This window comes from Hylobates moloch, unplaced genomic scaffold (genome assembly GCF_009828535.3).
Source record: "Hylobates moloch isolate HMO894 unplaced genomic scaffold, HMol_V3 SCAFFOLD_2, whole genome shotgun sequence".
In the NCBI taxonomy this organism is placed as follows: domain Eukaryota; kingdom Metazoa; phylum Chordata; class Mammalia; order Primates; family Hylobatidae; genus Hylobates; species Hylobates moloch.
This window is the reverse complement of record NW_026652277.1, coordinates 27,368,653-27,393,759: the sequence shown is the minus strand read 5'-3', so window position 1 is coordinate 27,393,759 and position 25,107 is coordinate 27,368,653. Positions and strand designations below refer to the sequence as shown.

Genomic DNA, 25,107 nt, shown 5'->3' with positions numbered 1-25,107 from the left:
GGCTAATTTTTGTATTTTTTTTTTTTTTTTTTTTTTTGAGACAGAGTCTCGCTCTGTGGCCCAGGCTGGAGTGCAGTGGCGCAATCTCGGCTCACTGCAAGCTCCGCCTCCCGGGTTCAAGCAATTCTCCTGCCTGAGCCTCTCCGAGTAGCTGGGACTACAGGCGCCCGCCACCACGCCCGGCTAATTTTTTTGTATTTTTAGTAGAGACGGGGTTTCACCTTGGTCTCGATCTCCTGACCTCGTGATCCGCCCGCCTCGGCCTCCCAAAGTGCTGGGATTACAAGCGTGAGCCACTGCGCCCGGCCTTAATTTTTGTATTTTTAATAGAGATGGGATTTCAACATATTGGCCGGGCTGGTCTTGAACTCCTGACCTCGTGATCTGTCCACCTCGGCCTCCCAAAGTGCTGAAATTACAGGCATGAGCCACCGCGCCTGGCCAAAATCTTCTTTTTATATCAATAAATGCCCAAAGGAGAGTAATTTAAAATTCTTACTATTTATTTATATATTGCATAGCTCAAAATGTTGGAAAAAATGAAGTTTTAACAGGAAGTCAGTAAATGCTCATAGATCCCCTTGTCTCTAGCACTTGGGGAAAAAGAGTCTTGGAGTCCTTAGAGACGGGAATCTTGACAGCAGAATTTCAGATGTTTCAATCACTTGCCAAGGAAGTGCCACACTTGCTCTGCATTTAAAATGGGGAAAGAGGGTATTAGGGAAGAGATAAAAGAAGGAGGGAGAAGGGAGTGATTAATCAAATTTAATTTAGACTTTTAGGAAGTATTTAGGCAGATACAAATAGTCATAAGCTATCTAAAGTTGCATTTGTCTATTTAAAGCTGTTTCCTTCAAACTTTTGTCCCAAGTTCTCTCATTTGGCCCAAGCCTTATTATAAAGCTACATTAAAAATTCTAGAGCCTTCCTACTTTATTTCTTGTATCTTTCTGGGTCATTTTAGTCTCTAGCAGACAACACAGAAGTGCTACAACATGAACGGTTTAGATAAAGCTTGTATTGTAAAATTTGACTACACAAAAAATACCCCAAATGGGATAGTATCGCAAAGAAACAATTTGTTAGCTTACCATATAAGGAATACAGTTTGCTTTCCCATGAAATCATGTCTATGGATTTACTCTTTTCTAAACATGTCATACTTGACTCACAGTAAACAGTTTTCATATTTCTTCCAAATCTGCAAGTTGAATATTCTTCTAATATTTTATATTAAAACAAAAAGCCAAAAGCCTCGCAATATTTTGAAAGACAAATGATGTGTGCACATGCTTAAATTCTGAAAATTTCACCACAGAGCATTTTTACTTGTTTATTAAAACAGCTTCAAATAATGGTAATAAAAATATTGTATTTATTTTTAATTCTACGACAGTATAGGTTTTAAGATCGTCAGCTAAAATAAGTGATTCATTAAAATAAGATAAATATCTGAATGTAAGAGTTTTTTTTAAATTCAATCTTTTAAAATTAAATGTATCAGAACTGGCTGGAATATCTCAGTACTTCACCAAAAAAAAAGTCACTGTACAATCAAATCATTTTCTAGCGTAGAAAAGTAGTTAAATGCATTCTCCTTATTTTCTGAATTAGAAAATATTTCATCTGAAATTTTAGCGACTATTTTAAAAATATTTCACTTAGCTTATATGGCTTTTCAATTTATCTATTTTATTTTTATTTTTATTTTTTGGCTTCCACTACTGTAAACAAATAAATGTATACATGTCACTTTTAATGAATCAAAATATACTATACCTTCTTCATTACTTTCTTTATTTGGTGAAGATGATACCTGAAAATAAAAACAAAGAAAGAATCTCTGTTACAATAAATATTTATTCATGGAAAGCGCATCCAGAAAAGTTTTTTCACAAAATTCTAGAACAAAGTTTACACACAATGGATCTCTAAACTGAAAAAGGTAAATATTCCCCTTTGCTTTTCATTATCATTGTTCATTCTTTCAGATAAACAAACCACAGACTTAGAGTAAAATAAAAATACTTGAAAATATATTTCATCTTAACCCATGGAATCCGCGGAAGGTCTTGCAGCTGGGAATGAGAAGAGAGGTTTTCTTTCAATTGCTTCTGCAGCTGATGTCTTGAAAGTTAAAATCAAGCGCACACACACATATTTAAATATATGTTTGTTCGTGCTTGCTATAAAACACACACTTGCTATAAAATTTATCTGTCTTCTAGAACTTTAAATTATTGTTTCTATTTATTCTGATGGCTGGGCCAAGATTCTTAGAATAGACAAGTTTGAAGAAACATTTTTATGCAATAGTTTTTTTTCCCATAATTAAGAATAATACTTTTTAACACTCCACTAGAAGATCTATTTTCCATAAAGAAGAAACCACAAAGATTTAGTTTAAAGAATCATTAGAATTTACATCTATGTGAACACCATCCAAGTAGAGAAATGACACATGCCAGGCCCCTCCCCAACTATGACCCCTTCCTTCCTAGCGATAACTCTACCCTACCCTACCCTGATTTTATAACACACTTTTCAGATTGCAAATTTAATAATTAACTTCTAATTCTCTGAATTTTCTGACTTTCAATAGATAGGAAATACCTGCCTCTAGCATTTGTTGAGTCTGAGGCAGAGGTACAAATGTACAAATATACATCTAAATATTTAAAAGTTACAATAACTCAGGCTAACAACTGATGAATATATATATGAAATGTGTTCCACCTCACTATCTTGATACAAATACCTTTGTAATGACCTAGAAGCTCTCATTTAGGATTCCAGACACCTTAGAGACATGTGTCTGGATGTGGCAGAGGAAGGAAAAGAGGCCCTCATCCTGCTCCACTTCTCTCCCTATTCCAGGCTCCTTTCTGCATTTCAAGGGCCTCATCTGCACATAGGTGGAAATTTAGTAGCCCACATAGCTAGGCACCTTTTACCTCCAAAAAGCCACCCACTGGCCCTGCAGAAGTAACGGTGGGTACAAAGTCCATAGAGTCAGGAGTGTGGACCTGGGGAGATGTGTAGCCTGGTTTCTACACAGGCCCCGGAAACAGGCTTAAACCTGTCTGGACAGAGGATTCCAGGATCCTGGGTAGCCAGGATGTGGTCTAGAATGGGGGCATGCCTCCTAGTGAGTCTAACTTTGGCCCCTTGTGGGGATGTGGTCTAGAATGGGGGCATGCCTCCTGGTGAGTCTGTAACTTTGGCCCCTTGGTCTTCTTGCTCTATGGTGAGGTATGTGATTGAATAACGGCCAAATATGACTCTCCAAAAAGCAGGATCTAAGGAAGGCTCTCCATGCTTAAATCTAAGGGCAGTACTGAATAGCCACCACTCCACCAGAAGAAAGATTTATATTTCAGCAATATTAAAATATTCCCTATGATAGCTAATTTTATGTGTCAATTTGGAGGGTGTTTTTAGATGAGATTAACATTTAAATCAGTGAACTCTGAATAATGCAGATTGCCCTCCATAATGTTGGTAGGCCCCATCTGATCAGTTGAAGGCTTTAATAGAACAAAAAGACTAGTCTGTCCCAAGCAAAAGGGAATTCTCCAGCAGACAGCCATCAGATTTCATCTGTGCAACTGGCTCTTCTGGGTCTCCAGGCTGCTGGCCTTCACACTGGAACTGCATCATCTGCTTTCCTGAGTCTCCAGCCCACCAGCCCAACTGCAGATTTTGGACTTGCCAAGCCACTATAATCATGTAAGCCAATTCCTTGCAATAAATCTCTTTCTGTATATGCACGTCCAATTGGTTCTGATTCTCTGGAGAATCCTAATAAATTCCCCCAAATCATAAATAGTTTAAAGTTATTACTCTTTCTACTCTGTTTTAAGAAAAAAGCTGAACAGACTTTGTTTTATTTTCTTTACATCAAAGAAAAGGATAGTGTAACCATGTAAATAAAATTACAATTTTTATCTTTTTTGTTTGCTTGTTTGTTTTAGAGATGGAGTCTCACTAAGTTGCCCAGGCTGGTCTTGAACTTCTGGGCTCAAACTTTCCTCCCACCTTGGTCTCCCGAAGTGTTAGGATTACAGGCATGAGCCACTGTGCCTGGCCTAAAATTACAATTTTTAAAAACATCCTTTAGTTTTTCCAAGTACTTCAAAAAGAATAAAATCTCTACTCAGCTTGTGCACAAAGAAAAATTCTTAACCATCGATGGTTTTGAGGATGGTAGGATTTAAATCTGGGTATGACAGTAACACAACATAAAAATTGTACTCCTTGAGATTAGGCATTTGGAATTTGACGGCTCTATTTTTCTAAACAGACCATAAAACGGGATAACCTGCTTATTCTATGAAATTGCTATATACTCCTTAAATTGTGCAGGATGCTATTTGTGTCCTGCACAATTTAAGGAGAGTATAACAATACAATTTTTTTTTCTTAAATTAGCTGTTTAGATTTCCTGCTTAAAATTAGCAGCTGCTTCTTGTTGGAGCTGCCAAACAATTCAGAGGAATAAAATGTATAGTGTATAAAAATAGAATAATTGAGCAGCTTCTTGTTAACCTAAAAAGTATTACAGAAAAGAAATGGGCAAGCTACTCTAAAACATTTATCATTACATTTTATTTTAAAATAATTTCCAGAATGGTTTTATTTCTTCATTCTTAAAATACATTGCTCAATTGATAGAATATATTCAGAATATACAAAGCCATATGATACATATTTAAATACATACACACACACACACACACACACACCCCATCATAGGTAAGTTTGACACTCAGAGATAATGATAAAGTTTGAAGGTAATTAAAAAAATTACCATATTAGAAGAGAAACTATCATTTAAATTTGAAAACATCAATAATAATGGATTCATGATAAACAGCTATTTGACTCTTTATCTACAGTCAATGATTTCCTGGTGCTTAAACACACTGACAAATATAACATTTACTTATAGAAAATGGAACAAAGAAATGTATGGAGCAGTACCCAAAAGATCACTAATCTCAACTCTTCACTCTCAGGGAATACTATGATTACATTTTCATTGTAAGAAACTAAAAAAATAACTTAGTTACTTAATTCTAATTTATTTTAATGTAATTACTTACCTCATCTAATTTCTTAGTAGGAAAAGAATGTGGACATCCTCTACTCACCCAAGATAAATTCTCCACCAACAATGAGTATTGTTTTATAGTCTCATTCTAAAAATGCTACTTCCATGGCTGGGTGTGGTGGCTTATGCCTGTAATCTTAGCACTTTGGGAAGCCAAGGCAGGTAGATCTACTTGAGCTCAGGAGTTTGAGACCAGCCTGGGCAACATAGTGAGACGGTGTCTTTTAAAATGCTATCTACTCCTCTTCCTCATCCAAAAAATCCTTCTCATTATCTTTATATCTCTAATTGCTTTCAAACAAATCTAACGGTTTCATTGCCAAACTATTCCTTTCTTTTCTGTTTATATATAAACTGCATTTTAAACGAATATAAACTGTTAATACAACTGCTCTGTACTTAAGTGTCTCTCTTTCAAATGACTCTACCAGGTCCCTACAAGCATTTTCACCTGCAAGTTACATTTGTTCAAATGAACAAACATGACACACTGAACCGATATAAAGTATCCTGCTTTACTATATATAACAAAGAGATTGACATTCTGTCATTTTACTAAAAGAGTTCAAAATTAAAGGGAAAAAAATAGGTTCCCAATTTTTCATTCAGGTGATGCAAGGTTTTAGTTGAATTAATGTGCCTTGGACATTGTCTTTCTTTTTCTTTTTTCTTTTTTTTTTTTTTTTTTAGAGACAGGGTTTTACCATGTTGGCCAGGCTCGTCTGGAACTCCTGAACTCAAGTGATCTACCTGCCTTGGTCTCCTTAAGTGCTGGGATTACCGGTGTGAGCCACCATGCCCAGCCGGACATTGTCTTTCTGCATTGTATTTCCACACTTCATAAAGCAGTTATGCTACATTCATTTTACTTGTCACACAATCCTTTTCTGATTTTTCGCTTTAGAATCAACAAAATAGATCCAATTCTTAGTTATTCATAAAGAAGACATAAAAATATTTTAAGTTCATGTAAGTTTAATCTATTAATACTTCCTCTTCAAGAATGCATTTAAATGGCTAGTAGCTAAGTAAATGATTGGTTTTACTTTCACTAACTTTGTCTACCATCCGGTGGTAATGCACAGCAAAGCTGTTAAGGGGCAAAAAGAGAAAGAAGAGGGAGAAATAAGACTAAAATAATGCCCTTTCTTCATAAATCAGGGTCTGGTTCTAATCAGACCTTGATTTATGAAGAAAAGGCATTATTTAAAACATTTTTAAATGAATTCCCATAAAGATGTTCATTCTCAGGGTCATAAATAAAACAAATCTGTATGACATAAATATTGTAGTATGATCTTACTAGAAAATTACATCCTAAGATCAGTTCTAATCTAAAAGAAAATACAGTCCTCTTTGACAGAGATACACAGCTTTGATTAAAGTGCGTGCCAAGACAGGGAAGTATTTCTTGCCTAGGTAGTCTGAGGGGTCAAAGCAACCCTGGTGATAAGAGGGTATCCCAGCCAGATTAACCTCAGAGATTAGTTCTGAGCTGGCTCAGTTTTAATAACCAGAAGCCAAGGAATGCCCTCTCATTGTGGACCATGCAAGGAAGCTGTTATTGTCATGTTACCAGGAAAGCCCTAAATAGAGATAAAGGCTATGCCCAAAGGAACCATATGAGGAACATGCTGTTACAAGTCCTATCCAAGAACTCGATAATGAACTTTACCATTCTTCTGCTGGTCATTACTTCTCTTACTTATAACTATTTAAAATATTAATTAATTGGTTATTTTCTTATTAGAATGCAGAACCCCTAACAGTGTGGTTCTAAGCTGACTGCTTTACTAATCCATCTTGTTGTGATCCTTAGGAAAAATAAAACATGGCTTTGGTGTGATTTAAGTGCTATTATTCCATATGATAACAATGCTTCAGACTCACGAGATGCTTGTATTGATGGATTCACCTAAAGTCCTTCACCAGGATTCATCTTTGAGTCTCTACATCAATGCCAGTATGCATTTATGGGACGACTGATAACATTTTGGGATGAAATAGATGGTCACGCTACATGCTGATGTTAACTGCCACTGGGATTCACCTTATGGCCTTGGCCTCCTGAATGCACTGCTTTTTACAATTCAGCTAAGAAGTCTTGCATCAACTACAAGACAACCATCCAAATTTTATACAACACGATGGATATTGTTGCTTTACTGAAGAAATAAGATCTACCAAATGTAGCAAGAAATAATACATTTATATTGAAGTTCCAACTCCCCCTTGACTTTTTTACTTCAAAACACTATCCATTTAGCATCCTATGTACCATCATCACTATCATCTCTGAGTCTGGTGTGCTCCAGGTTTATCCGAGACTAGTTTTAGTGGAAATCTGTCCATGAACAGGCAAAAACAAAGTCAGACTAAGGGTGCTGAGACCTCTCTGGGAGACATTCTATCTGCCTAGTTTTAGAAGTCTTTAACCTTCTGAACTTCTTCCATCACTACTATGAGCTAGAGGTTCACGGCGGCCTGGGTCTGGTTCCCTAGAACAGAGCAAGTGTATAGCTACTTACTCTTCTTGGCCTGAATTCTAGATTGTAAGAGTTTTAAATCCCTGGAGTTAGGCTGTGCACACGTCCAAGGCAAGTCGGGGAATCCTTTAGCACTGAATGTGGCTCTCTCCTCAGTTCTACATGCCACAAGTTTGCGTGTGGAGCCTCATAAAGTTCAATCATTTTTCTAGTAAAATGACTACAGTACCAAGTATTAGAGAACCTCACACATTATTTAATTCATATTTCCCCAACTTTGCATAATGCCTAGAGCGTTCTATTTCCTCAAAGAGGAAAGTGCTTAAACAAAGCACATGGGAGAATTTTGGGGAAAAGAATTCCCAGATGGGAAGAGTAGTTAAACCAAGTACTTTTCCCCTCCACTTGTTCCACCTCTTCTTCCTCCCTTTCTTCCTATTAAAGTCCCTGAAAGTAGGACTAATTCTCTTATGTCTAGAAAAATTAGTAAGGCTGACTTTTCCAATACGCAACAATGGAACAGGTCAACTCATAAAGGAGTGATATCCTCATCATTAGAAGTATTGGAAAGAAGAGGCTGGAATAGAAGGGATTTCTCTCTTTGATCAATTTAACTAAACTACACTTATAGCAGTAATGACAATAAAACCCAACATTTATTGAATACCTTATCTCCTGGACATTTTTACCCGGATTAGCTCATTCAATTCTCCACAACAGCCTGATAAGATACTATTATTATAAGCCCCATTTTATAAATAAGAAGTCAAAGACGTAAATAAATTAAAATTTGTCTCAGGTTATAAATTAAAGAACTGAGATTTGGACCCAGATAATCTGACTTCAGAAAAAAACTTTTTTTTTCAAAAGATGTGTCATTAGACTAACATTGACCTGAAATAAACTACATGTAAAGTCTGTAATTTGATAAGTTTTGACATATATACACTCATGAAGCCATCAATATAATCAAGATAATAAACATATTCACCACTATTCCTAAAAGTTTCTCCATGTTCTTATAAAAGAGACTGTAAAATCCTCCTTCCTGGCTCTCTCTGATCTGGTTTGCATCATTATACATTAGCTTGCATTTCCTAAAATTTTATATAAATGGTATGATAAAATGTGTATGATATATCTGTTTTCACTCAATATATTTTTTTAAGATTCAGCTATGCTGTGGCATGTGTCAATAATCTATTCCTTTTTATTACTGAGTAGTATTCCTCATAAATATACTACAAGTTGTTTATCCATTCATCTACTGATGAACATTTGGGTTGTTTTCAGTTTCTTTCTATCACAAAGAAAGCTGCTGCAAGCATTTGTGTACAAGTCTTTGTATGGACATACGCTTCCTTTTGTCTTGGGTAAATATATATGAGTGGAATGACTTGATCACATGGATCACATGGTATGTATATGTTTAACTTTTCAAGAAAATACCAAAATGTTTTCCAGATGGTTGTACCATTTTGCATTCTAACCAGCAGTAAATGAGAATTGTAGTTCCTCCACATCCTTGCTAACAGTTGGTATGCCTGGTCCTTTTACTTTTAGACATCCTAAAAGTGTGTATTAGCATGTACTGTGGTTTTAAATCTGCATTTAATAACTAAAGTTGAGCATCACTTCATGTGTTTCTTTGGTGATGTGCTCATTCATATATTTCGTACTTTTTAAAAAATTCTATTTTTGGGTCATCCATCCATTTACAGAGCCATATTTTGTGCATTTTTAAAAACTGAATGTTTTGTTTTCTTGAGTTGTGAAAGTTCTTTATATATTCTGAATACAAGTCCCTTTATCAGATATATAATTTTCAAATATTTTCTTGTAGTATGTAGCTTCTTTTCATTCTCCTAAGAATGTCTTTTGTAGAACAAAAATTTTTTATTTTGATGAAGTCCTATTTATCATTTTAAAGAACAGATTGTGCCTTTGGTGTCATATCTAAGAAATACGGTCTAACCCAAAGTCAAAATAGGTTTAAGTTTTGTGCCTTAAATTTAGGTCTAGGATCCATTTTAGACAATTATATACAGTGCAAAACTGAAATGTGTTTTTTAAAATATGAATAACCAATTATTTAAGCACTATTTGTTGAAAAAAATATCATTTTTAAAATCAGTTGTCCATATATATGTAGGTCTATGTCTAGATTTGGTTACACTAATCTATCTTTATGCCATTACTATATTCTCTTGATTATTGCAGTGTTTTTTAAAAAGCCTTGAAATCAGGAAAAGTTATGATTCTAACTTTGTCCTTTACTAAGGTTAGACTATTCTAGGTCCTTAGTATTTATTTATATCAGCTTGTTAATTTCTACAAAAAAGTATATTGGAATTTGATGGACACTGGACTGAATCTATATATCAACTTTAGCAGAACTGATATCAAAATACTGAAATACTATATTACATGCAATATTGAAGGCATGAACATTATATATCTCTTCATTTACTTAGTTCTCTGATTTCTGTTGGCAATATTTTATACTTTTCAGGGTGCAGGTTCTTTGCATACTTTTGCCAGAGTTATTCCTAAGTGTTTCTTTTGTATTTCTGATACCATTATAAACAGTGTATTTTTAATATTATTTTCTAATTGTAGCCAGTATACAAAAATAGTTGCTTGAGATATATCTCTCTATATATACAGATGTATATATATATATATATGTGTGTGTGTGTATAATATCTATGTGTGTATATATCTATCTATATGTGTGTGTGTGTATATATATGTGTAGATAGATAGATAGATAGATAGATAGATAGATAGATAGATAGGTAGATAGATAGATATCTCAAGCAACTATTTTTGTATACTGGCTCTTGTTGCCCAGGCTGGAGTGCAATGGCATGATCCTCACTGCAACTTCTGCCTCTCAGGTGCAAGCGATTCTCCTGCCTCAGCCTCCCCAGTAGCTGGGATTTCAGGCACCCACCACCACGCCTGGCTAATTTTTTATTATTATTATTATTTGAGACAGAGTCTCACTCTGTTGCCCAGGCTAGAGTGCAGTGGCACGATCTTGGCTCACTGCAACCTTCGCCTCCTGGGTTCAAGCGATTATCCTGCTTCGGCCTCCTGAGTAGCTGGGATTACAGGTGTGCGCCATCATGCCCACCTTATTTTTGTATTTTTAGTAAAGATGGGGTTTCACCATGTTGGCTAGAATGGTCTTGAACTCTTGACCTCAGGCAATCCACCTGTCTTGGCCTCCCAAAGTGCTGGGATTACAGGCGTGAGCCACTGTGCCCGGTCTGCAATTGTTTGCTATATTAATCTCATGTCCTACAATCTTGCTAAGCTCACTTATTCCAGTCGTTTTTAGGTAGAATTTGTTGAACTTGCTATGGAGACATTCCTGCCCCTTCCCTCACAATCTGAATGCCTTTTACTTCTTTTTATTGCCTTATGCACTGGCTAGAACCTTCAGTACAATGCTGAACAATAGTAGTAGAAGCCAACTAGGCTTAGAGTCATGTTTATAGAAAGGTTTTTAAGTACAAATTGAATTTGTTTATGCCTATTTCTTCTTCAGTGAGCTTTGGTAGTTTATATATTTCAAGGCATCTGTCAATTTCATGCAAGCTGTCAAATTTATTGATATATGTTCACATTGTCTTATTTTTCTCTTAATATCTGTAGAATTAGCAGCGATATTACTTGTTTCGTGCCTTACTGTGAAAATGTGTCTTCTTTTCTTTCCTGATCATTCTGCCTAAAGGCTTATCAGTTTTACCGTCTTCTCAAAGAATTAGCTTTTGGCTTCATTAATTTTTTTTAATTGTTTTTCTGAGAGTATAAATTTTTTAAATCATGAAATACTTCAAACATATTCTGTATGCAGAGACCATTACAACACATACCTACTCTCTAGATTTAGAAGTTAATATTGTTATTTCAGATCTTTATAACTGAAGTCTTTCTCCCTATTTATTAAAAATAAAAATCTTATTCACTCCCCTCCCTTCTCAGAGGTAACTTCTGGCCACCGTGCTGAAATTGACATTTACTTTTCTTATTTGTTTCTAAAATGTAATACCATATATGTTTGTATTCATAAAAAATATGTGCTATTGCTTTTTAAAAAATACATAAATGGTACATACTATATGTGTCCTGCTTTTTTCACCCAGTCTCTTATCAATAGACATGTAATTCAGTTTCTAATTTTTCCATTTCTGATGATAAACACATGTATAGTGTCTCTGTAAGATGTGTACCTAGAAGGATAATTTCTGAGTAGTGAATTATAGGCATCAAGTTTACTAGAAATTACTTAATGTTCTTCAAAGTAGTTGTAGCCATCTACACTCCTATCATACCATCAAGTATGAAAGCTTCCCTTTCTTCACTTGCCTAAAAATTCTTGGTATTAACAGACTTTTAAACTTTTGGTAATCTACAACTGTAAAATTGTATTGTGTTTTATTTTGATCCCACTGATTACAAGTAAGATAAAGCAAATTATGATGTTTAGTGGTCATTGTATGTTTCCTCTTTTGTGAGCTGTCTATTCATGTTGTTTACACGATTTTTTTCTACTGGGTTATCTTTTTTGTGTGGGTTTGAATAAGTTATTATTTTAGATGCCAGTCCTTTTATCATTTACATGAAAATATCTCCTTCCAATCAATGGGTTATCTTGTAACTTAAAGGTTTCTTTTGTTGTTTACAGTTTTTTTCCCCTTTACTTAAATTTATTAATCCTTTCTAGGTTATTCTTGGCCCTTTACTATTTCATATACATTTTAGAATCACCCTGTGAGGTTCAGTGAAAACCTCATTGGGATTCTGATGAAAACAATAGACTGACTTCATTAATTAACATGGGAAAAATTGCCATCTTCATGATTAAATATTGTTTTACAAGTTTATTTGGGTTTTCTATTTATTCTTGATTTAATATTGGCAATTTATATTTTAAACACAATTATCAATTCATCTGTGTTTATAAAGTTGTTGCAAAAAGCTTCTCAGTATTCTCTTCTGATTATTTAAATATGTCTTATGCCTGTAGTTATGTCTTCATTTTAATTCTTGCTATTTTTATTTGTGCCTATTCTATTTCATCATCTTTCTTGCCACAGTTCTGTATAATTAGTCTTAAAAGAAAGAAAACCCAGCTTTTGTTTTAGTTGATCCTGTCATTATTTGTTTTCAGTTTCATTAAATATTTACTCTACTCTTTATAATTTTCTTCTAATATAAAAAGTCAGAAAAACGAACAGAGTAATTAAGTTACAATTTGAGAAGCTGTTGAGAAGATTCAAACAAAATGTACAAGTAATTGTTAAGTTGAACTTCTACAATTTTCTTTCATTTCTGCTATATTGTATATACATTTAATTTCTCAAGAACAATTTTTGCTGCATTACATAAGTTTTAACATACACTGACTCAGTTGTCTTCCAATTTTAAATATTTTAGTTGTAAATATAAATTATTTACATTTTTTGAGGCCTGATTTATTTATAAGTACTTTTAAATTTCCAAACACATGAACTTGTGCTTTTTTCTTTTAATATTTTCATAATTGATTATACTGTAGACAGAGAAATGTGGTCTGCAGGACAGCCAGTCTTTTGCAACTCTATTTGTGGCCTAATATCTACTCAATTTTTGGAAATGTGTACATATACTTGAAAAAATTATGTATTCACTAATTATGTATGTGCATTAGATTAATCTTGTACATTTTGTTTGAATCTTCTCAACATTCTCAAAATAATATTTAACTAAAGGGTCCTAAAAGTAGCATCTTAACCCCCAACAGTCAAATCAAATCTTTAAAGACTATCAACTAATATTATCTGAAAGGCAAATCATGTCTTTGCATACACATACACACATGCACACACACACACACATTCTTTGTTCTCTATAAATGCTCTAAGCCTTGCTCCCTGAAATAAAGATCCAACCGTTAGTCACAAAATTCTCATGTATTAGGGAAGAATCTCATAACTTTTGGGTATAAAATCAGGTGAAGGTTAAAAAAATAAAAAACTTTACAAAAAGAAATGTAGGCTGGGTGCGATGGCTTACACCTGTAATCTCAGTGCTTTGGGAGGCTGAGGTGGGAGGACTGCTTGAGGCCAGAAGTCTGAGGCCAGCCTGGGCAATATAGCGAGAACCCCCACTCTACCAAAAACTAGAAAAACTTCGCCAGGTGTGGTGGCACACACCTGTAGTCCCAGCAACTTGGGAGGATGAGGTGGGAGGATCAATTGAACTCAGGAAGTCAAGGCTGCGGTGAACTGTATGATCATGCCACTGCACTCTAGCCTGGGCGGCAGAGCAAGACACTGTGTCTCAAAAATAATAATAATAATTGAGTGGTCCTGCAGTTGAACTATTACATGCAGGGTCCTGTTGCCAGGGTCCACATGCTGTAGCCCACTCAGAGCACTCTCTCTGCCTTTTATGGTTCCCTAGTGTGTTGGGATCAAATGAACAACTTGTTTATGATACAGTCATGCTTTTTGTGATCATGTATAGTTCAAACATCTGTATTTGTAAACAAAGCCCAATAATCATTTTGATCATTTAAATTCTCCTTCTGAAATCTTTTCAGATCTTTCAGATCTATCCTTCTAAAGATCTCTAACCTAAGTATGATAAATTACTTCTGTAGATATTTTCTATTTTGTTTCTAAGATGGTTCTTAATAATAATCATCCATTTGTTAGTTTATATTTTATTTTTCTTGGATATTCTGACAATATTTTTCCTAACTGATTTGTACATATTGTTGGATGACTAACAATTTATTCCGTCTCAATGTTACACTTAATTGTGTTTTGATCAATATATGTTCATCCAGCATATACTTCCTACAATAGTTCTATTAACCAATCAAAAGTTTAGTCCATTTCTTTTCTTTTCTTTGTCTATTTTAAAAGTACAAAGCAGTTAACCATATTCTAAAATCTCAATCAACACATCCTGAGTATTCTAGCAATATGCATCTCAAAAGTGAAAACTTCCATTACTGTCTGGCCTTGTAATGACCATACTTTGGACTCATTTAACATCTACAGATAAGTCTCAAAATAATATTACTTAGGTACATGTTAGACTCGTTAATTCGCTCATTCTAAGCTACTAACAAATTTTGGGTCTTCTAATTTGTTTCATACAAACTCAGGACTTGATACGGTCTGAATCTGACCAAGTATGATGAATGACTTCTGTGTCTTCAATTATTCTAAGCAATTAAAGGACAAAAAAAAACTGACAGCACTTTGAAGACTGTACAATATTCAGTATACAGCAAAATGAAGAGACATGGAAATATACACCTAAGTAATTCTGATTCAAATACTTCAATGTGATTCCGAAGAGAGGAAATGAGACAAAATGCTGTTATGACAAAGAATTTCATTATTACAAATTAAACTCTATATGAAAGGGTGTTAACTAATCTGGGCTCCAAGAATCCCAAATCATTCATGAGGGTGCTAATGGGGTAATTCTTTGACTGACAAATATTGAATGATGAAAACTGGCATACACGAAGTTCCACTGAGCTAGTGAAGAGGCACTGGTTTCTCTAATTGGTGAATTTCTGATGCAGTATTCTCAGTGAAAAATTATTCAGTAGAGTATCTTCTTCATTATTATAAAGCTCAACCAGGTTACCAAGCCAGGTAATTAAAGCTGTATGTTAACCTTTCTGAATTCTAATCTTATTCCTCTAATCTAACTAGATCATATATATGTCCTCCAATTATTTTTTTGTTTTGCCACTAATGTGACAGAAAGCAATGAAAAAACAGGATCTAATATAGAAACTTTGAGCCTGTGGCTAATTTTAAGACAAGTATCTACTGTATTATTTATGAATCTAAAACTAAAATACATGGAATAGACTTAATCTGAGATTAGTGAGACAGATTGCTTGTACAAAGATGAAAAGTTTTTGTTTTCCTTCATTTTTATCCTTAAAGAAGTAATGAAAACCAAATTCTGAATATAATCTACATACATACAAAACTGATAACTTGGAGAAAATAACGTGGCCTGCATTATTGTGACAGCTTCCTTGTATCTTCTCTAATCTAATTATGGCCTACAGCCCATTCTCACCAACGCAGCCAGAATGATCTTGTTAAAATCAAAGTCAGATTAGACCACTCCTTTGCTGAAAATATTTTAACGGTTCCCTACCTCATTCAGAATAAGAAACGCAATCCTTACATAGCCTGCACAGAGTCTTTCATAATCGACCCCCATTTTCAAACCCAGATCCAAACATTTCCAATCTCATCTCCTCCTTTCGCCTCCATACTTCCTCTACTCTGCCAGTCACTATGGTCACTGTGGGTGTTTCTTGAATACCTCAGACATCCTCTTGCCTCAGGGCCTTTGGGAGTGTGGCCTTGAATGCTCTTCCTTCACGTGACCTTACCTTCTACAATTCTTGGCACATATGTCAGCCCTCTTCTTAGTGAGGCTGTGGCTGACTGCCTTTTTAATAACTACAACCCCCACCCCACTTCTGGCATTTTATCCCCTTGTCCCCACTCATTTTTGTCATTTTTTCAGAAGGCATTTATTGCTCTCTGAAACGTTCATTATTTTACTTGCATATTTCCTTCTTATCCATCTCTCCAGATAAAACACGAGCTACACAAGGGCAGAGGTTTTTGTGTCTTTTCTTTAATACTGCATTCCCAGAACCTATATCTTACCACATAACAGGCATTAATTAGATAGCCGATCCATTAGTGAAGAAAAAAAAAAAAAACAATAAATTAAAAGCAGCCACAATGATCAACAAACATTTAGGAACATTTTAGTTGTTCTTAGTGTAAAGATCTAAATTCACTAGTTTTTAAATCTCATCGTTCTTAAAAACCCTTAATTTATAAATGAGATTTCTAGCCTAAGATCACTCCTAAATACACTTTATGCAAGTCATATTACTTGATTATCTGAATACAAATTTTCTAATTTAGTGATCTCCAAATCAGTCATTAATTTACTAATAAATTCAGTTGCCTCTATGCAGCATTATTACTAAGACATATAAAAATCCAAGGATATCATCTCAGCTTACAGAAGGAAAGCATGTGAGACAGCCAAACCAAAGGGGAATAAAAAAGCAGAGTCTTACCAACTTTATTTTTCTTAAGCTGAAAAACATAACTTTATTTTCAATTTTTTTTTTTTTTTTTTTTTGAGACAGTCTCACTCTGTCGCCCAGGCTGGAGTGCAGTGGCATAATCTTAGTTCACTGCAACCTTTGTCTCCCAGGTTCAAGTGATTCTTGTGCCTCAGCCTGCCGAGTAGCTGGGATTACAAGCATGCACCACCAGGCTCAGCTAATTTTTTGTATTTTTAGTAGAGATGGGGTTTCCTTATGTTGGCCAGGCTGGTCTCAAACTCCCGGCCTTAAGTAATCCACTAAGTGCTGGGATTACGGGAAGGAGCTCCCATGCTGGGCCAATTTTATTTTTCTTAAGCTGGAACTGTGCCAATAGCCAGTTCCAATGTAGACACTAGACAGGGGATAATTCATGGAGATACAACAGTACAGAGGAGAGCATATTTATATAAACAATAATAAACTGATAATAAGAAAAACAGCATCATATGAAGTTAGCTAAATGGTTAATGTACTTTCTTTTTTTTTTATTTTTTTTTATTTTTGTGGGTATTTTTCTATTTTTAGTATTCTGGCAGTAAATTTGAGGTTGTACACATTTCATTATCAACTAAACAAAACAAGAAGCAAGCAAATACTTTAAGGTTTTCACAGCCTTTTTCATCACAGGGAAGGAAAAAAAATACACGTGTGTGTGTGTGTCGTCTTTCCAAATTCCTGGCCACATCAATAGTCTAGAAAGTGCTTATCAGGACACCAAATATTTCTGTGTTCCTGAGATAGGTCTGAAATTTTTACCCAGCATTGAATGTATACCTGAAGTGGTCAAATAATACTTCTTATAAAAAAGTTTTTCTATCTAAGATTATAGTTTTAACTTTGAATTGCGTGAAATGTGCTCACTTGGACTCCGTCAACAATGTGCTGCTCCCAGATTGCCATGCCAGAGGGTCTTCGGATTCTTCCTTCTATCACCTCTGCTCTAAGCAAATCTTGTTAGAAGGGCATGCCTTTGCTTAGGCAGATTGGGAATACCAATTCACTACAGAATAAAGATTTTAAAAATGCGATAAGGTGGCAAATGCATTGTATGAAGAATTTCTCAGCGTTTAGTCTGAGAATTTTTGCATGTTGGTTAATTGTGGCCATTCTTATTTAAGGTTAATGTACTTTCAAGTACAAAATTTAAAAACTCAACTAAAAGGTTTTAAAATTTTTCATTTAAATTCCTTGAATTACAGAAATAGATTTCAAGGTGATTTGTAAACTATATGCTTCTCAAAAGGACTTGACACATTTCATTGCTAGAGATTTCAGAATTTCTACTAGACTTCCTATGACATTTATAAGATTAAAGGATGTCTTGGATGTTTGCCCCTTACCGATTGAACTAATGATCTTGCTTCCTCTTGAGTGCAACGGAAAGGGCTATCAGATATCTGCACATTTGTGCTGGAGAGGAAAAGAGAATGTTATTATTAAACAGAATAAAAAGAAACAATTACCAAAAAAGCCCCCAAAACTAACTCCAAATACTCCACATCAGTTGTATACTTTCAACCAATGAATAGAAACTAAATGAATAAAAATTAAGACATTGAAAATTATTGTATATTCTTTCAGGCAAGGTTCTAAGTATAGAGTAGTCCACAGCGAAGCCCTCTCCAGAATGATAAAAGATTTTTAAAAATTATATTACACAAATCCTAATAATTTCCAGGTATATATAAAAAGCTATACCACAATTGCACTTCACCTTTATTGAAGAAAAGAGGAAGCAAATTTGACCCACGGAATGGGACCTAGGATAAATTTTCCTCTAAGTGAGGTGACAAACATTGTAATTAGCTACTGAAAGTTTTTGCAGAATCTCTTTCACAGATAAGGAGATTAAAGAGGAAACTACATGAATGTAAAGTTTGTTTTCTTTTATGTAGGGAAGTTCAGCCAGGCATAGGAATAGTAGCTCCTTCCCTGACTAGGGAAGGCTCCATAGAGTCAAAAGCCTTTCCTATACCTCTAAAAGCATGCTACTCATTACATATTGCCACTCTCTAGACGAAAGCAAAAGCATCATTCCTCTGAAACATATTAAGGCTGGTTTTTAAAAATTTCATCAAAGGAACAGGCAGATTAAAATGGATAAAGAAAGAGGTGGTGGAGAAGGGAGTTAAAGCCAAATTAACTTTTTTAAATAGAAGAAAAAGTGATTAGCAGATCCCTAAAAGATAAAATAATAGGTAAAACACACGTAAACATATTCCCCCTCAAGTGGACCTAAGGATATACATTATCAAATTTATTTTTACAATAGCTTTGTGAAATATGTTAAGATATCGGTGATAAAAACATCTGTCTATATTGTCTGTAATTGACACTGAGTATACAGCGATTATAATAAGTGGTCATTTTGGTTTCTATCCAGACTCATAATGTGGGATTCATTTTCATTCTTGGCATGAATAGAATTTGATGAAAGATAGCAGTAACATCTTTAAGACTAAGTTTTTTTGCCACCATAGCACACATTTACCTACATAACAAAAACTCCACATCCTGCACATGTTCCCCAGAACTTAAAATAAAAGTTGAGGGGAAAAAAAAGACAAAGTTTTCTGTGTTCTCTTTTCTACAGCTCACGTTTAAACAAGCTGAAAATTGAAAAAGGCAGAGCCTTGTAAGTCAGATGTTTCCTTGATGACTGTCAAAAATGAATTTAAAAAGAACCACGCAAAAAAATAAACACTGCAAAAAAGTGCTGGTCCTGTGAAGAAAGTATGATATACAAAGTACTAATTATAATACATACAATGCTTTTAACATTATAACTAAACCAAAGTAAAACATTCCTTGGAAATTCTGGGAAAATGATGGTGAGAGAGCGGGGTGTGGGGGAGGTCTTTTCTAGATATAGTTGCCATATAAAATACAGAACAACCAATTACATTTGAATTTCAAATAAGCAACAAACTATTTGTTAGTATAAACATATCCCAAATATTGAAAGAGACACACACACTTACATGGAATAATATTTGTTATTCTGAAATATTTAAATAGAAGAAAAAGTGATTTTAACTGGTGTCCTGCATTTTTAATCTGTTAAATCTGATAACCCTACTTCTAAAGTAATCTTCTACTCTTAAAACAAAATGAAACTAGGAATAGGAATATTAGAAAAGAATGACAATATTTAAGCCAGCATGGTAAAATTTAAAAATATTTAAAATTTTATTTTAATTTTAAAAATTAAAAAATTTTAAAAATATCTCTGATAAAATGTCTTGACAAGTAACCAGTAGTGGATATCTTGGGAAAGTAAACTGACTCTGCTATTTTTTCACCTTAAAAAATGTATGAGTGGTTGGGTGCAGTGGCTCACGCCAGTAATCCCAGCACTTTGGGAGGACAAGGTGGGCAGATTACCTGAGGTCAGGAGTTTGAGACCAGCCTGGCTAGCATGGTGAAACCCCATCTCTATTATAAATACAAAAATTAGTCGGGCATGGTGGCACACACTTGTAATCCCAGCTCCTTGGGAGGCCGAGGCAGGGGAATCACTTGAACCTGGGTGGTGGAGGTTGCAGTGAGCCAAGATGGCGCCACTGCACTCCAGCTTGGGTGACAGAGCGAGGCAACGTTTCAAAAAAAGAAAAAAAAAAAAATTAGCTGTTTTAAGAATGAAATGGCAAGCATATATAAATGAACTTAGGAGATTCTTGTAAGATAAACCGATACATAGGATGAAAGATTACAAAGTTCCTTCTATTTATCAAATAGGCTCCTCTATCAGCTAAAAACAGTGCCAACATCCTCACTGATGTCCTTTAGTCAATAATATATGTAATCTAGGTTGTAAGAACATATATGTAAGTAAATACGTGTGTGTACATACCTAAATGTACTTTATCCCCTCTTGGATTTAATAAAGTTATTTGTACTTTGAATGTTTAAAAGTGTAATAAAAGGCATGATACCAAGAAATATTTCCATTTTTTCTGAACTGGCCTTCATGTAAAAATAGTTGTTTAACATTGATTCATATTTATTTGCCAAATCAAAAAATTATACTATGTGTCAGGGACTTTTCTAGATGCTGGAGACACAATATTGAATCATGGAGCCCCCAAGGCGCTTTTAATCTTTAAGATTCTTTTTGGTTCTCAAACTATGACTACGACCTGCCAGGGGAAAAGCAGTATAATCATTTAAAGGAGGAATGACTAAGCTGTTAGTGCCCACTATAAATGAAACTTAAAAAAAAAAAAAACTAAAAAGAATGCACTGCTTTCCTTTTTATACTAAGATACTAAATATTATATTCTAAATGTATAAATGTTACATGACCTATATACAACCCTGTTGACCAAAACAAGCAGATGACATTAGAGCAAAAAATCAGTAAAACCAAAAATGCTGTGTACAACAAACCCAAATTACATATAAAAATAATAAAGTATATTAGTAGACAGATAATAGTGCTTTAGTGAAGGGAAAACCATTTTCTTCAAGTAAATTTCAAATCAAACAATGGCCCACACTTACGAGAATCCTCAAAGACAGTGTCCAGGATAAAGATTTGTCAAGGCTTTTCATTGTAAAACAAAGTAGTCAAGAAAAAGGCAGAGAGAAAATTTAAAGAGATCAGAATGACAATAATTTTAGACCATAACCTCCAGAGTTTATAGAAGGAAGTGACCTTGGTATAAATGTAGACAAAGCCAAAACAACTGAGGCTATCAATACATAAAAAGGTACCAGATTACTGATGCCAAAACAGACATATAGACCAGTGGAACCCCAGAAATAACACTACACATCTACAACCATCTGAGCTTCAACAAACCTGATGAAAACAAGCAATGGGGAAATGATTCCCTATTTTATAAATGGTGCTGGGTAAACTGGCTAGCCATATGCAGAACAGTGAAACTGGACCCCTTCCTTACACCTTATACAAAAAACTAGCTCACGATGGATTAAAGACTTAAATGTAAAACCCAAAACCATACAAACCTAGAAGAAAACCTAGACAATACCATTCAGGACATAGGCATGGGCAAAGACTTCACGACTAAAACACCAAAAACAATTGCAACAAAAGCCAAAATTGGTAAGTGGGATCTAATCAAACTAAAGAGCTTCTACACAGCAAAAGAAATTAGCATCGGAGGGAACAGACAACCTACAAAATGGGAGAAAATGTTTGCAATCTACTTACCTGACAAAGGTCTAGTAACCAGAATCTACAAGGAACTTAAACAAATTTACAAGAAAAAAACAACCCATCAAAAAGTGTGCAAAGGATATGAACAGACATTTCTTGAAAGAAGACATTTATGCAGCCAACGAACATGAAAAAAAGCTCATCATCACTGATCATTAGAGAAATACAAATCAAAACCACAATGAGATACCATCTCGCGCCACGAATGGCAATCATTAAAACGGCAATTATTATCAGAATGGCAATTATTAAAAAGTCAAGAAACAATAGATGATACTGAGGCTGTGGAGAAATAGGAATGCTTTCACACTGTTGGTGGGAATGTAAATTAGTTCAACCATTGTGGAAAACAGTGTGGCGATTCCTCAAGGACCTAGAACCAGAAATACCATTTGACCCAGCAATCTTATTACTGGGTATATACCCAAAGGAAAAGAAATCATTCTACTATTCAGACTCATGCACACATATGTTTATTGCAGCACTATTCACAATAGCAAAGACGCAGAACCAACCCAAATGCCCATCAGTGATGGACTGGATAAAGAAGATGTGGTACATATACATCATAGGATACTATGCAGCCATAAAAAGGAATGAGATCATGTCCTTTGCAGGGACATGGATGAAGCTGGAAGCCATCATCCTCAGCAAACTAATGCAAGAGCAGAAAACCAAACACCACATGTTCTCACTTACAAGTGGGGGCTGAACAATCAGAACACATGGACACAGGGAAGGGAACAACACACACTGGGGCCTATTGGTGGGGAGAGGGGAGGGAGATTATCAGGACAAATGGCTGATGCAGGCAGGGCTTAATACCTAGGTGATGGGTTGATGGGTGCATCAAACTACCAAGGCACATGTACACCTGTGTAACAAACCTGCATGTTCTGCACATGTATCCTGGAACTTAAAGAAAAAAAAAAAAAAAAAGAGGAAGAAGATGTACCAGATTAAATATACCTTTCTCTAGGAATGTAAAAAGCAACAACTTCAAGACCTAAAGAATTTAGATGAATTGAATATATTTATTTATTTATTCAGTAAGCATCTTTAGACTACCTACTGTGTCAAGTCCTGCTATCGAGTGCTGAGGTAAAAACTCAATACAAAGTATTAAAAATTCCACCTCCAGTTCTACACAGAGGTATGTACAGCAGTGATACAACAGCCCAACAGAAATGAAACTGTGCACAGGTGACATCTAAACTGCTTCTTGAAAAAATGAAGATGTCCACCAAAGAAAGACAAGGGGATAGGAAGGAAGAGCCCACGAGGCTGGAAAGGCAGGTTTGGACACATTGTTTAAGAATAGAAGGGTTGGATGAAATCCCATTTTTGAAGGGAATCATAAGACGTTTTTAGGCCTAAAAATGAGGTATATTCATACTTTTGAAAGATAATTCTGGCAGTACTGTATAGAATATATTAAACAGGAGAATGATTGTTAATAAAAAAAAGAGTATGAGCAAAGAAATAAAGCATTACATTATGAGTAAAGAAATGCTAAGTAACTGAATTAGTGCAGTTTTATAACTAGAAGGCACTCAAGAATCAACCAAAACTTGAAAAATATGTAAGACCGATGGATCAAAATAAATAATGGTTAATAAAATGAAGTAGTAAACAGAATAGTACATTTCTGATTTCTTAATAAGGTATATCAACTGGTTGAAGAGAAAGTGGGAGAGGACTGAAGAGTACACTCAAATGTCAAAAAATGATTTCTCCCAGAATCGAGTTGAAAGTTTTCTTAGGTAAGACTAGAAATAAAATTCTCTCTGTTAAAATAATATTTAGCTTTCAGAGTAAACATCCAGCAGTGGAAAAAAAGAATAAACAACAACAACAACAACAAAAACTTATTCGGAGAAAGAGAATTTTCAAGGTATCAATAAAAAGAACCTGATAAATGCAGTGCTCCTGAAAAGAGGAGTCACTACCTGGATTAAAAAAAACAAAAACAAGGCTGGGAGTGGTGGCTTACACCTGTAATACCAGCACTTTGGGAGGCTGAGGCGCATGGATCACCTGTGGTCAGGAGTTTGAGACCAGCCTGGCCAACATGGTGAAACCTCGTCTCTACTAAAAATACAAAAATTGGCCAGGCATGGTGGTGGGTGCCTGTAATCCCAGCTGTTTGGGAGGCTGAGGCAGGAGAATTGCTTGAGCCCGGGAGGTGGAGGTTGCGACGAGCCGAGATTGCACCACTGCACTCCAGCCTAGGTGACAGAGTTAGACTCCGCCTCAAAAAAAAAAAATTGTTGGCTTTAAAATATTATTCAGCAATCTACTCCAACAGATATTTATTGAGTGGCTACTGCATGCCAGGCATTAGGAATATAAACATGAATAAGGTATCTTTATTCATCTGCTCTTGAGGAACTTATATTCTAGAGAAGATAAATTCATGAACCAAGTATTTAATAACTGTGACAGATGTAATGACAAAAACCCACAGAAGACAAGGAATACAGAGAGTACTGGCATTTCAACTAGCATATGAGGGAATGTTTCCTAGAGAAGACAAAGTAAAAATTAAATCTTAAAGGATGAGTAACATGGCCAGTTCAAGAAATGAGAAGACAATCATGGCAAAGGAAACAAAATGAGTAAAGGTCTAGAGATTACTACAAGCACAGTGACAAGTGGCCTTCAGTTGCTGTAACATGAAATAGGAGACAAGAAGTGATGGAAAGTGAGGCAAGAAAGGTTATCTAAATCTTGGAAGGCCTTGTTTGTTTTTCCATGAGAACAAGTTTGGATTTTATGATTCTTAAGGCTGGGCGCAGTGGCTCACACCTGTAATCCCAGCACTTTGGGAGGCTGAGGTGGGTGGATTGCTTGAGCCCAGGAGTTCGTGACTATCCCTAGCAACATAGCGAGACCCTGTCCATACAAAAAATTTAAAAAGTAGCCAGGTGTGGTGGTGCGTGCCTGTACTTGGGAGGCTGAGGTGGGAGGATCGCTTAACTCTGGGAGGTCGAGGCTGCCATGAGTCATGTTCGAGCCCCTGCACTCCAGCCTGGGCAACAGAGCAAGATACTGTCTCAAAATAATAATAATAATAATAATAATAATAATAATGATAATAATAATATGGTTCTTAAGCAGAGAGGCTCATCAGAATCACATAGGGGGCTTT

General features: G+C 35.2%; 1 protein-coding gene across 1 annotated transcript in view; it reads right to left on the bottom strand.

Moving 5' to 3' along the window:
• Nucleotides 1-482: 482 nt before the first annotated feature.
• Nucleotides 483-25,107, bottom strand: part of PPA2 (inorganic pyrophosphatase 2) — a 102,202-nt gene continuing 77,577 nt past the window's right edge. The window contains exons 10-12 of the mRNA XM_032174197.2: nt 18,112-18,181; nt 1,780-1,816; nt 483-690 (exon numbers count right to left, since the gene is read on the bottom strand). Of these exons, the coding sequence (XP_032030088.1) occupies nt 662-690; nt 1,780-1,816; nt 18,112-18,181 (136 nt within the window). The 3' untranslated portion in view covers nt 483-661. The remainder of the gene's footprint in view (nt 691-1,779; nt 1,817-18,111; nt 18,182-25,107) is intronic.